The following is an 11,598-nucleotide window of genomic DNA, read 5'->3' on the forward strand; positions in this document are numbered from 1 at the left end:
TGGGCCTTGGGCGACCCTCAGAGCCTGGGTGTGACTGGCCGGAGCTGGGAGCAGATAGGCTTGGTCCTGGGGCGAGTGCTGGTGGGGGCGGAGGCTGGCCGCCCTGCCCTAGCAGGGCCTGGCTCGAGGGTTCCCCGAGTCCCGGTTGTAGCTGGCAGAGGCGGCCGAGGTGGACACAGGTGGACGTGGGGCAGCAGAGGGAGGGAGGGGCCTCCATGCAGCCCCTCTGCCGTCTCCTGGGCTGTCAGCTCCCGATGCGGTGCTTCCTTCACTGAATGGGTCTTGTGTTGTTGGCCCGGGTCCTGGGCCTGCTGTGCATGTCCATGCGCAGACCCCTGCCTCCGCAGAAGCGCAGCGTTGGTCCCTGAGCTGCTGCCTTTCTGACCTGCTGTTCACGGGGCTGTGCCCGTGCCCCAAGCCCCAAGCCGCGAGCCCCAAGCCCCGTGGATAGCGTCGGTCCGTTTTCCCGCGGCTGCAGCTCTCACCGCCTTCTGTCTGTCTTCCAGGTATCCAAAACAGACCCGTCCCCAAAGAGGGAGACGCCCACCATGATTCTCTTTAACGTGGTGTTTGCACTGAGGGTGAGTCGAGGACGGTGAAGAGTGAGGGGCAGCCGGCAGGACCCGCCCTGCCTGCTCCTGCTTGTCCAGTTACCGAAACTCCTTTCAGTAAAGCCTCCAAAAGAGAAGGGACCAGGGGCCCGAGAAACAGCAGCTGCGTCCGGCGAGGGCTGGGTGGTGAGTGGGCCTGAATGCCAAGGCCTCTCTATTCAGTGGTGCCCTGCAGGGGCCCGGGCGGGTCTCACCCAAGGCTCAGTCACCTTGGCTGGAGCTTATGTGCAGCGTCGGGCAAGGTGGGGTCAAGGGCCGAGAGCTGAGGTGACAGAAATGATCCAAACAGAAGATAGACCTGTGCTGAGTGCCACCCGCTTTCTCTCACGGGGTTTATTTGGAGACCACAGGGCTCGCTGCACGTGGCTCAGAATCAATATAGTGGCTCAAGGCTCCATTAAAAATGGAGGTTAATTTTTAAAAATGAGCTTACTTTGTTAATAAGTAACATTATAACACCGGGCTTTGTTCACAGCAGCTGCCTTGGGGGGTGAGCATCACTCTGTGTCTTACTACTTCTGTCGTATCTGCATGTTTTTGTTTCCTTGTACTACTCGTATAATACTGTGAGAAGTCAGTAAACAGCCTCCCCAGCTGCCTGCGCTGATAGCAGGGCCCGCCCGGGGACCTGGCAGACAGCCCTTAGGAGAGCCGCCGGGAACTGGGGTGGGGCGCAGTGCCCTCTGACCTAGCAGGCCCATTTTTAGGACTCGTCTAGAAAATAAGCAACTGTATAAAGATTTTGTAATAATAATCTGGAAATAATTCCAGTGTCCAGTCATTGGAAAACGACTAAACAGGTCATCATCTTACTGCTCAGTGGAGTCCACGTGGCCATTAAGTCAGAAACGGGGCCGAGGCCGGTCGTGGAGCGGCACGTGCAGATGCTGCCAGGCTCGGGTAGCAGAGCCGAAACCGCGGCCCAGGGTCCCAGAGGCTGGTGTGAAATGTCAGCCCCTGGCCATTTCCCTTCCTTTCAGCAGCCGTGTGTACGACCTGTGAGCTTTAAACCAGAGGAGAGGGGTGGATGCTGAGAGCCACAGCCTTCACGTTTGGCTCCAGGCGTCCCTTCTCACTGCTCTGCCCACAGCTTTGCGGCAGGCGCGCACCCTGCGTCCTGTCGAGTACAGGCCTCGCCTCCCCGGCCGTGGTACCCCATCACACCTGACTAAACTCCCCATGACACGTTGCTGTTGCTAACACCTGGTCCATTGAGAAATGTCCCTGATGCCCAAGTTTTCCCAGGACGCAGGCCTGGTGCACGGCCACGAGGGGCCCCGGTTGCCTCCAGTTCAGAACCGTCTTCTCTGGCCTGTGGAATGTTCCACGTTTCGATTCACCTGTCCAGTCGGGAGGTTAACGCGGAACGCCCGATTAGGTTCCCGTTCAAGTTTGGGGGCACGGAAAGCTCACACGTGGTGCCCAGTGCTTCCTGCTGGTGAGTGCCATGCCGGCGGTGGCTGCGCTCAGCACGTCCCCCCGCGGGCCAGAGACATCCCAGGGCAGCTGCGTCAGCGCCGCCCCCTTGGCCTCGCATGGCGCCAGCGCCACCCGGCACACCTGGGTGGCCCCAACGATGGCCGTGCTGCCTGGTTCACCTGTGGGGCTCCGGCTGGGCCGGGGCTCGAGCCTGACTCGACTGGGCAGGGGTAATGCCGTGGCCCTGCCCTGGCCTGCTGGGGGCTGCTCTCACGGGCCCTTCATGGGGGCCTTGCCCTTAGGTCTGCAGCCTTGGGAGGATGGAGGGGCTGCTGTGTGGCGAGTCTGGGGGAGCGTGGGGACCCCCAAGGCCGGGAGGAAGGCTTGTGCAGCTCTGGCTTTGTGCTGCCTGGAATCCGGCTGTGGGTGCCCGCCACATAAACAGGCGGCTCCAATCTGGCACCGGCCCGCACCCCCCTCCCACGGCCGCCCCCAGGACTGACTCAGCAGCCTGCTGGCCCCCGGCCACGCTGAGTCACGCTGGCCCCCTTATCTGCTCCCTGGAGCCGCACAGACCCACAGCCGCTCACTCCACCCTCTGGCCTGGGCAGATGCGCCTGCCTGGCCCACTTGTGTCCCCGATAAGTTCCGGGGGTCAAGGATGAGGACACCCCTCCTTGGAAACAGCACAGTGGAGTGAGGGGTGGGAGTGGAGCTTGCTGGCCCCTCGCGCTGGCCGGATTTGCCCTGTGGGGCAGGACTGCAGGCTCGTGCCCAAGTGCCCCCGCTCCCTGTCACGTCTTCCGCCAGGCCCACACCCTCACAGGTGCTGTGGCAGCCCCCACGCTCACACGGTGCTCGCCCCGTGCCCCACTCCCCGTCAGGAGCCAGGGAGGGGGTGCCAGCGTGGCCCTGGCCTGCCCAGCGGCACGTGGCCGTCCTTTCACAGACCCTCTGGCAGGGGTGCAAACCGGTGGCAGCATGGCCTCTGGGAGGGCCTGGGAGGGAGGGGGAGAGCCCCTTCATGGGGGCTCCTGGGCGTGCGCTGCCCGTGCCCCTTCATGGGGGCTCCTGGGCGTGCGCTGCCCGTGCCCCTTCATGGGGGCTCCTGGGTGTGTGCTGCCCGTGCCCCTCGCGGGGGCCCCTGGGCGTGCGCTGCCCGTGCGTCTCGCGGGGGCCCCTGGGCGTGCGCTGCCCGTGCCCCTCGCGGGGGCCCCTGGGCGTGCGCTGCCCGTGCCCCTCGCGGGGGCCCCTGGGCGTGCGCTGCCCGTGCCCCTCGCGGGGTCCCTGGGCGTGCGCTGCCCGTGCCCCTTCATGGGGACCCCTGGGCGTGCGCTGCCCGTGCCCCTTGCGGGGGCTCCTGGGCGTGCGCTGCCCGTGCCCATGTGAGCCCTGCGCCCGGCCTCTCGCTGCAGGCCAACGCGGACCCGTCGGTGATCAGCTGCCTGCACAGCCTGTCGCGGCGCATCGCCGTGGTGCTGCAGCACGAGGAGCGGCGCTGCCAGTACCTCACCCGGGAGGCCAAGCTGATTCTGGCCCTGCAGGACGAGGTGTCCGCCGTGGCCGATGGTGAGTCGCGGGGCTGGCACTGCGCTGGCCCAGGGGACGTCCTCCCGCACCCGGGGCGGGGCACGGCGGGGAAACAGAGGCCCAGAGGACGTCCTCCCGCACCCAGGGCGGACGCGGTGGGGAAACTGAGGCCCAGAGGACGTCCTCCCGCACCCGAGGCGGGACGCGGTGGGGAAACTGAGGCCCAGAGGACGTCCTCCCGCACCCAGGGCGGACGCAGTGGGGAAACTGAGGCCCAGGGAGGACGTCCTCCTGCACCCAGGGTGGGGCGCAGTGGGGAAACTGAGGCCCAGGGAGGCGACATGGTTCTTAATCAGAGGGCTCCAGAGCCCAGAGACCCCGCAGGCTGAGACCCGCTTCCCACACTGGTTGGCTGAGTGGGTTCCCAGAGCAGAGCTGCTGCGGTGGGCAGCGCTTTGTCCCTACCCTGCTGGCCTGGGCAGATGGGAAATGGGCCGGTGGGACACCGAGCGACCGGCTAACTGGGCATTAGAGATCATTTCTGTTGATAGAGCACTATTTAAATCGGAGCTTTGAGGGGCACTACTTCCATTTTCTTGTGTCAGCACATCCGTAAACAAAAAGAAAAAAGAAAAATCAAAGTTGAACCCAGTTTAATTCTAGCAATCAGTAGCAGTAATGGTCATCCATGGATACATGAATTAAAAACAAAAACAGCCCTGCCTGACTCATAAAGAGGTGCGTTTTCAGTAAAAATTTACTTTTCATGTTTGATAATTGGCTATCAAAATTTGTAAAACTATTTTGGTTTAGCCAATTCTGTACAGATTATAATTATAGTAACAATCCAGAATATGTTTTTAAAACATTCTTTTTAGTCTTACCTAGGAAGAAAATTAATACATATTTTTTGTTAGAGATTTATAAGAAAGGGTCAATAAAAGACCTTTAGTCATAAAAATTAGTTACATTTAGCATCAAATCGTGTGGGGGAAGGAATGGAAATACCAGGCCAGGAGAAAAAGGATGTGGGCTTGGGGTCTGCGGAGATGCTTGGGAAGCAGCCGGTGGAGCGGATGTCGCTGCAGTCCCTGCTGCCAGTGGAGAGGTGCAAAGAGGATGTTCCACAGAGACCCGGGCAGGCCCGCACCAGCCGTGTTCAGCCGCCGGGCCGGATCTTAGCGAGCAGGGCCCGGGCGCTTGCCCTGCTCCGTACCTGGCCGTTGGCCTGCCCTGACCGCGCGCCCTCCTGCGTTCTTGCAGCAGACGAGGGCCCGCAGTCCCCGTTCCACCACATCCTGCCCAAGTGCAAGCTGGCCAGGGACCTCAAGGAGGTGCACGACAGGTGAGGCTGGGCGTGCCCGGCCCCTGGCCAGGAGGGTCGGGCCAGCGGGCGGGCGGCGCTGCCGGCAGCTGCCCGGGACCTGGGGGGAGACTGGGGGCTGGCGGGCAGGGGCCGGGGGCACCTGGGCTCCTTGCAGGTGATGCCGGCGGCTCAGCACCGTGTTACCTGTGGACAGCCCTTCCTTCCTTAAGCAGCCTGGGTCGCACCTGGACGTGGCCGCCTGGGGCAGCTGCGCAGTGCCCCCTCACCAGCCCCGCCCCTCACAGCTGGGGGACCCCCCCAGCCCCGCCTCCGTCCACCCCCGTGCCCTGGCCTCCTCTGCCCCTCGCTCGCTCGTGATGTCCACGGTCTCCAGCACCATCGCCCCTCGACCTCCTCAGGCCCCGTCCTGGGCGCGTCCTCGTGTGCGGACCTGACCAGGGGGGAGGGGGTGTGGCGGGCACCAGGGAGTCACTGGGGTTGTGTCCATGTGTCCTGATGTCCCGGGAGCACATGCTCCTATGGACGGAAACGTTCCCCGGGACGGCACACGGCCGACAGACCCGCTCACCCCGCGCTGTGTACGGGTCTTAAACTTTTGAAGCCGTCCCATGTTCGTCGAGTTTGAGTCACAAGGTGGTTGTCCTCCTGCAGGCAGCGTCCAGACCCCCCAGCTGACCTGGACCCCCGCTTCCTCAGTGTGAGGCTCTAGCCTGGACTTGTGTCCATCCCGGGCCAGGGAGGGCCTTTTCTCCTCGGCCTCTGGGTGCTCCGGCCCTTGGCTGTCGGGAGCTCTGCTTACTGCGCGCATGGTGGTTTTGCCTGTACTTGCGTAAATTCCTCAACGCAGAGCGCTGTGCTGAAAGGGCAAGTGCACCTGTATTTTAACATGTTTCTCTCTTGGGATTATGCCTCAGTTTCCACCACCCGCCCCCAGCAACGTGGGGAAGTGCCCCTGGGCCCAGCTTGGCCATCGCGGGCTCTGAGCAAGCGCCCGGCCTGACCCAGCCGACGGCGGGCTTTGTGTCCTGGGAAGGCAGCATGCTTCTCCTCACGGGGGGGCCTTGTGCTCTCTTGGAGCTCTGCCCCATGGCTCCTCGCGTTCCTGTGGGGAGGCCGCTCCTGCGGGCGGACGGGCAGCGTGTCTTCTGCGCGCTGCACGCAGCTCTCATGCGACTGCGTTTGGTCACCTCTGGGTGTGGCCCTCCAGCTGTTAGAGGAACCCCGCGGCCCTCCCTGCCCTGGGAGCGATGGACACGGTCTGCGTCTCAGGGCCGCTGTGCGCTCCTGCGGTGCGCTGTGCCTGCTTGGCCGAGCCGGCTGGTCTCAAGTCCCTGACTGCTCCACTCTGGAAACCTGCATGCTCAGCCAGGGGCAGAGGCGGCCAGGAAGGACCACGCTGACGCAGAATTAAAATAGAACGCAAGCCCGTGGCTTCACCTTTACTTTTTAGAGGAAAGAAGTGATTTCGTATGTTGCGGTTACCTTGGACGGGCGGCCTGCCGCAGCGAGGACACGGGTCAGGTTTTGTCACCGCGGCCCCTGCGGCGTGTTCAGCACCTGCTGGGACCTCCAGCTGGAGCCCCTGGCCACGGCCTCCCCGCCCGCGTGCGTGTCTGAGGCGCCCCGCGCAGAGCTCAGGGTGCCGGTGCTCCATGAGGCCCCGGGGAAGGGCCGCCAGGCGCTGACCGAGGGCACCGGATGGCGGGATGCGGTGGGGGCTTGGAGGGCGCTCTTCAAAGACGCCGTTCTGCAGTGGCGTTTGAAGGAGCAGCCTGTTGGTGGCAGAGCTGGTGCTCGCGGCTTATCCCGCGGCCTGAGCGCTGGGCTCCGAGAGCGGCGCGGTGTGGTCGTGGGGCTGCGTGCCCCTCAGCAGCACCTCCGCGAGGGCCCTGCGTGCCCTGTGGTGCCAGCCCTGCCTTGACGCCCTCAGCGGCACCTCGGCAAGGGCCCTGCGTGCCCTGTGGCGCCAGCCCTGCCTCGACACCTGGGGGCGCACGGCCCAGGGCCCCGGCCTGTGTGCTGTGCGGCGTGCGAGGGGCCGGCAGGGCTGCGGTGCGGCACGGGGGTCTTTCTGCAGCTGACTGGAGCAGTGTCCCCCAAAAGACACCCTGCAGGAGACCTGCCTGCACCCAGGCCCCCTGCCGTGCCAGCGCCCGCTGTGCAGGAGCAGTGTACCCTGCCGGCTGTGCTGTGTGGGGTGGGCGTGGCAGGTTCTGCTCTAGGGGGGTGGCTGGAAGGAGAGCCCTGGAGCACGCTTTCCGCTGTAAGCGCAGGCAGGAATTCAGGTTCCCCACGTGCGGGCGTGTGAGAGTGCAGGCGAGAGCTGGACACGCTTGCCTGCGCCCCCGCAGGGCAGCGCGTGCGGCCAGGGCTGGCTCGTTGCCGCTGCCCCGTCATGCACGGGCTCGGCCAGGGGCTTATCTGCCGCAGGTGGGGCCGAGCTGCCTGGGGAGCTGCCGGGGGGCCCGATAAGCCTGGGGGGGGCCAGTGTTTTTCCTGCACAGTGTCTTCAGACCCACCCCTTCAGTCCTGCACGTGGGAGTGACCACGAGCAGGAGCCTTCCTGGGGGACAGGGCGGCCTTTTCTGCCGAAGTCTTACAACTACGGACTTAAGAGGCCGGTGCAGTGGCCGCTGCGTGTGCCGCTGACGGCCGAGTTGGTAGAGGAAGAACCTCCGTGCAGACTGCTGCCGCAGGAGGAAGTGGCCGTGACGCCACGGGGCCCAGGGCCCGGCTCTGCGGCCCCCCCCCCTCGTCCCTCACCCCAAAGCTGCACACGTGCAAGCCGAGCAGCGAGGGCCGCCCCTCCCTGCTGTGGGCCCCAGCAGCCCCGTGGAAGCCCCCGCCCCCCTTGAGGAGACCCCCCGCCCCCCTTGAGGAGACCCCCCAGGTGCTGGGCCTGCCTGGTGCTCCTGGCAGGCCTGCTCAGAAGGCTTGGGCCTGGGCAGCTGCCCTGGCGGCTGGGGTGGGGGCACGGGACCAGGAGGCCCCCAGGCAGGGGTGCCCCCTGCGCTGGCACTCTGGCGACTGTAGGGCCCCCCCAGAAACCGTATTCTTCTCTTCACTGAGTGAGATCACAGAGGGGCTTCCTGGCTGAGGCTGGGGGCAGCGGGCTGGGTGTGGTGGGGCTGTGCGCCGCCCCGGGCCCCCCGTGACGCGCTGCTCTCTCCCGCAGCCTGTGTGCCTCGGGCGTGGTGCGGCTGCACATCAACAACTGGCTGGAGGTCAGCTTCTGCCTGCCCCACAAGAGCCACCACCTGGCCAGCAGCCTCAGCCCCCCGGAGGCCATCGAGCGCAGCCTGAAGGCCATCCGGTAGGCCGCGCTCCCGCCTCGTCCCGTGCGGCCGCCGGGAAGCTCTCCAGGAAGGCGATGGGGGCCAGCCGGGGCCGCCCTCCTGGTCGCTGCCCGGCCCTCCGTGTGCAGGCTCTCCTGCGCGGAAGCGCTGCTGTCTCAGGAGTTCTAATTTGATTTTCTGCAGGGAAGGCTCTACATCAAGCCTTTTTACGTTAAAACCAATTTTTTAAATTAACGAGGTCGGGATTTAGATGGCTCCGCAGGGCCCCCCGCCCCCGGCTTACTGTCCTGGGGTCTTGCCCAAGGCTGGGGCTGTTGGTTCAGTCCGCAAACGCTGGGGAGGTCTGGGGGAGCCGGGCGGTCCCGGGGGGGCCTGGGCTGGCTGCCGCTCGCTGCCGCAGGGCACCCGCCCTGTGCCACAGCCGACTGATGGCGGCTCCCCGCAGCCCCTACCACGCCCTGCTGCTGCTGGGCGACGAGAAGTCTCTGCTGGACGAGCTCCCCGTGGACTGCTCCCCCGCCCTGGTGCGCGTGGTCAAGACGGCCTCTGCTGTCAAGAACCTGCAGCAGCTGGCGCAGGACGCTGATCTGGCGCTGCTGCAGGTACACGGGGCACGCTGTGTGGCCGGGGGCTGTGTGGCCGGGGGCTGTGCCGGCCGGGGGGGGGGGGCTGTGCGGGCCGGGGGTGCAGTCGCCCAGCCACACGCCCCGCCCAGGCGTGCAGGCATCACGTCTTTAGGGCAGAGCTCCCAGGAGCCGCCCGCAGCACCCTAGGGTGCGGGCGGTGGGGAGGTCTGAGTGGTGGGCGGGGCCCCCGGGGGCTGAGTGGTGGGGCTGTGGGCCGCCAGGCCGAGGACGGGGTGCGTGCCCGCGGGCGGCAGGGGTGGCAGAGGCCCCGCCTCCGGGAGCCGGGCTGCGCTCTGCCTGGCAGCGGGTTCCGGGGCTGGACTGCCCCGCACCTCTGCCCCAAGGAAGCCGGTCAAGCCCCTGCCGCCGGCCGCGGGGCCTACCTTGCCCCCAGGGAGGGCCGCATCCCGCTCTCAGCCAGGCCTGTCAGGCAGAACTTAGACGTGCTGGCCGCTCTGCACGCGTGGGGACGGGTGGGTGGCCGCGCAGGGGCCCGTGGTAACTGCCGTGACGGGCGCCAAGGCAGCCGACAGGTGGTCCGCGCGTCGCCTCTGCTGCCGCGGCCTGTGGCGCAGCCTCGGGGCCCCTCCCTCTGCTTTCGGGGAGGCCGGCTGCGCCTTCCTGTCTGCACACTGGCGTGGAGGCTGCCCAGCCACCCCCCCCCCCCCCCGGCCTCTGCCCTCGCTGTGCTGTGGGCTTCGGATGTCGCGGCAGGTGGGGCAGGTGGTCCCGGCTGGAGGGGAGGCAGGGTGAGCTGGCAGGGGGTAGACCCTGGGCGGGCAGCCCGTGCTGCACCAGCCCCTGCCCATGGCAGCCCCCCGACCGGCCACGTGGCCACAGCAGCCTGGCCTCTGCCCGGCTTCTCAGGCCCAGAACCAATGGCCCGTGCGATAAAGACGGGGCTCCTGTGGAAGCCCGTGGACCGCACCCCAGGGCTGCTGCGGGGTGGGGCGGGGGCAGGGTGGAGACCACCGGTGGGGGGTGGACGCTGTCCTCAGGCGACTCAGCAGGGCTTGGGGAGGCGGAGGGGCGGGGATGGACGTGAACTGCCCGCCGCAGCCTGACAGAAAGGGCCGCCCAGTCCCGGGCGTGGCGTGGAGAAGCAGGGGTGCGGGAATGAGCCCGGGCCCTCGCGCAGGCACGGCGCCCACCCCCTGTCCCCAGGTCTTCCAGCTCGCAGCCCACCTCGTGTACTGGGGCAAGGCCATCATCATCTACCCGCTGTGCGAGAACAACGTCTACATGCTGTCGCCCAGCGCCAGCCTGTGCGTGTAAGTCCCGAAGCCGGGCGGGGGCCGGGGTTCTGGCAGCGAGGGGGCCAGCAGCCCGGCGACACCCTCCCTCCCCCAGGTACTCCCCGCTGGCTGAGCAGTTCTCCCGCCAGTTCCCAGCGCACGACCTGCCCTCTGTCCTCGCCAAGTTCTCGCTGCCCGTCTCCCTGTCAGAGTTCAAGAACCCCCTTGCCCCCCCGGTGCAGGAGGTGAGTTGCAGGAGCCGGCGGGGAGCCTCGCAGCGCTGGGGTGCAAAGTGGCGGCCCAGGGCCCCTTGGCCACCTTCCCTGGCTCAGTTTCTGGGCAGTGGGTAGGTGCCCGGCCAGGCCGCAGTGGCGTGCAGCTGGTGCCCTCCTGGGCGGTTCCTGCTCCCAGCAGAGCCCACCCTGGTTTCCCTGGCAGGACAGAGCCTTGCCCCTCGTGGTGGGTGCAGGGGGCTCGGAGCCGGGTCTCGGGCTGCAGGTTTGGGTGTGAGGCCTGGGGCAGCGGGTCCTCAGAGGCTGTGCCCGTCGAGAGGCCTGGAAGGATGGCGTGGGGGCCCATCCCAGGAGGGGCGGGGGGGCCCCACCCCAGGGATGGGGGTGTCCAGGGCAGGCCAGATGGGACGGGTTGGAGACCAAGGCTCTGTGAGTGCCAGGTCTTCAGGCAAAACCAGCAACTCGGCTGCTGGGGGGCGGTGCCCTGCTCCCCTGGAGATGATGCTCCCGTGGGGTCACGGTCGTGTCAGGTTCCTCGCGCCTGGGCAGCCTGTCCACCCTCCCGGGCCAGGCCTGGAGCGGCTGCACTACCGGCTCTGGTGGTTTGGTCTGTGACTGGATGGACTCACCCGTCCCCTCCTGGGAGGCGACGTGGCCCCTCCTGGAGGGCGACGTGGCCCCTCCACGGCCGCGGCGAGCAGGTGGGAGGGACGCGCGTGCCAGGGCCCTGCAGCAGGCCTGACGCGGCGCCCCGCAGACGCAGCTCGTGCAGATGGTGGTGTGGCTGCTGCAGCGCCGCGTGCTGGTCCAGCTGCACACCTACGTCTGCCTGATGGCCGCGCCCAGCGAGGAGGCCCGCGCTCGGGACGAGGACGCCCCCCTGGCCGCCCGCGTCGGCGGCCGCAGCCTCAGCACGCCCAACGCCCTCAGCTTCGGCTCCCCAAGTAGGACGCCGGCGCGTGGCGGGCGGGGGCGCGGGCCGTCCCCGCGGGTGGGGGGCCCGCCCGCCGTCAGCCCGGGGTCGGCGCGGGAGGGGCGCGGCCGGCGCTGAGCAGTGCCCCCGCAGCCAGCAGCGACGACATGACCCTCACCAGCCCCAGCATGGACAACTCGAGCGCCGAGCTGCTCCCGGGCGGGGACTCGCCGCTCAGCAGGAGGATGACCGAGAGCCTGCTGGCCAGCCTGTCGGAGCACGAGCGGGCGGCCATCCTCAGCGTGCCCGCGGCGCAGAACCCCGAGGACCTCCGCACCTTCGCCAGGTGGGGCGGCGCGGGGCGGGCGCGCGCGGGGCGGGCGCGCGCGGGGCGGGCGCTCACGGCCG

General features: G+C 67.3%; 1 protein-coding gene across 7 annotated transcripts in view; it reads left to right on the forward strand.

Moving 5' to 3' along the window:
* NPRL3 (NPR3 like, GATOR1 complex subunit) overlaps positions 1-11,598 on the forward strand; it is a 47,616-nt gene that overhangs the window by 35,756 nt on the left and 262 nt on the right. For 3 of the 7 annotated variants that reach the window (XM_058285627.2, XM_004452985.4, XM_058285626.1), the window contains 9 exons: positions 507-581; positions 3,446-3,599; positions 4,824-4,905; positions 8,063-8,200; positions 8,629-8,785; positions 9,974-10,080; positions 10,160-10,289; positions 11,035-11,221; positions 11,344-11,536. In XM_058285627.2, the coding sequence (XP_058141610.1) occupies positions 507-581; positions 3,446-3,599; positions 4,824-4,905; positions 8,063-8,200; positions 8,629-8,785; positions 9,974-10,080; positions 10,160-10,289; positions 11,035-11,221; positions 11,344-11,536 (1,223 nt within the window). The remainder of the gene's footprint in view (positions 1-506; positions 582-3,445; positions 3,600-4,823; positions 4,906-8,062; positions 8,201-8,628; positions 8,786-9,973; positions 10,081-10,159; positions 10,290-11,034; positions 11,222-11,343; positions 11,537-11,598) is intronic. The other 4 variants (XR_009182871.2, XM_058285625.2, XM_004452987.4 and 1 more) reach the window with 4 other exon arrangements.

The sequence above is a fragment of the Dasypus novemcinctus genome, chromosome 23 (assembly GCF_030445035.2).
Source record: "Dasypus novemcinctus isolate mDasNov1 chromosome 23, mDasNov1.1.hap2, whole genome shotgun sequence".
NCBI lineage: Eukaryota > Metazoa > Chordata > Mammalia > Cingulata > Dasypodidae > Dasypus > Dasypus novemcinctus.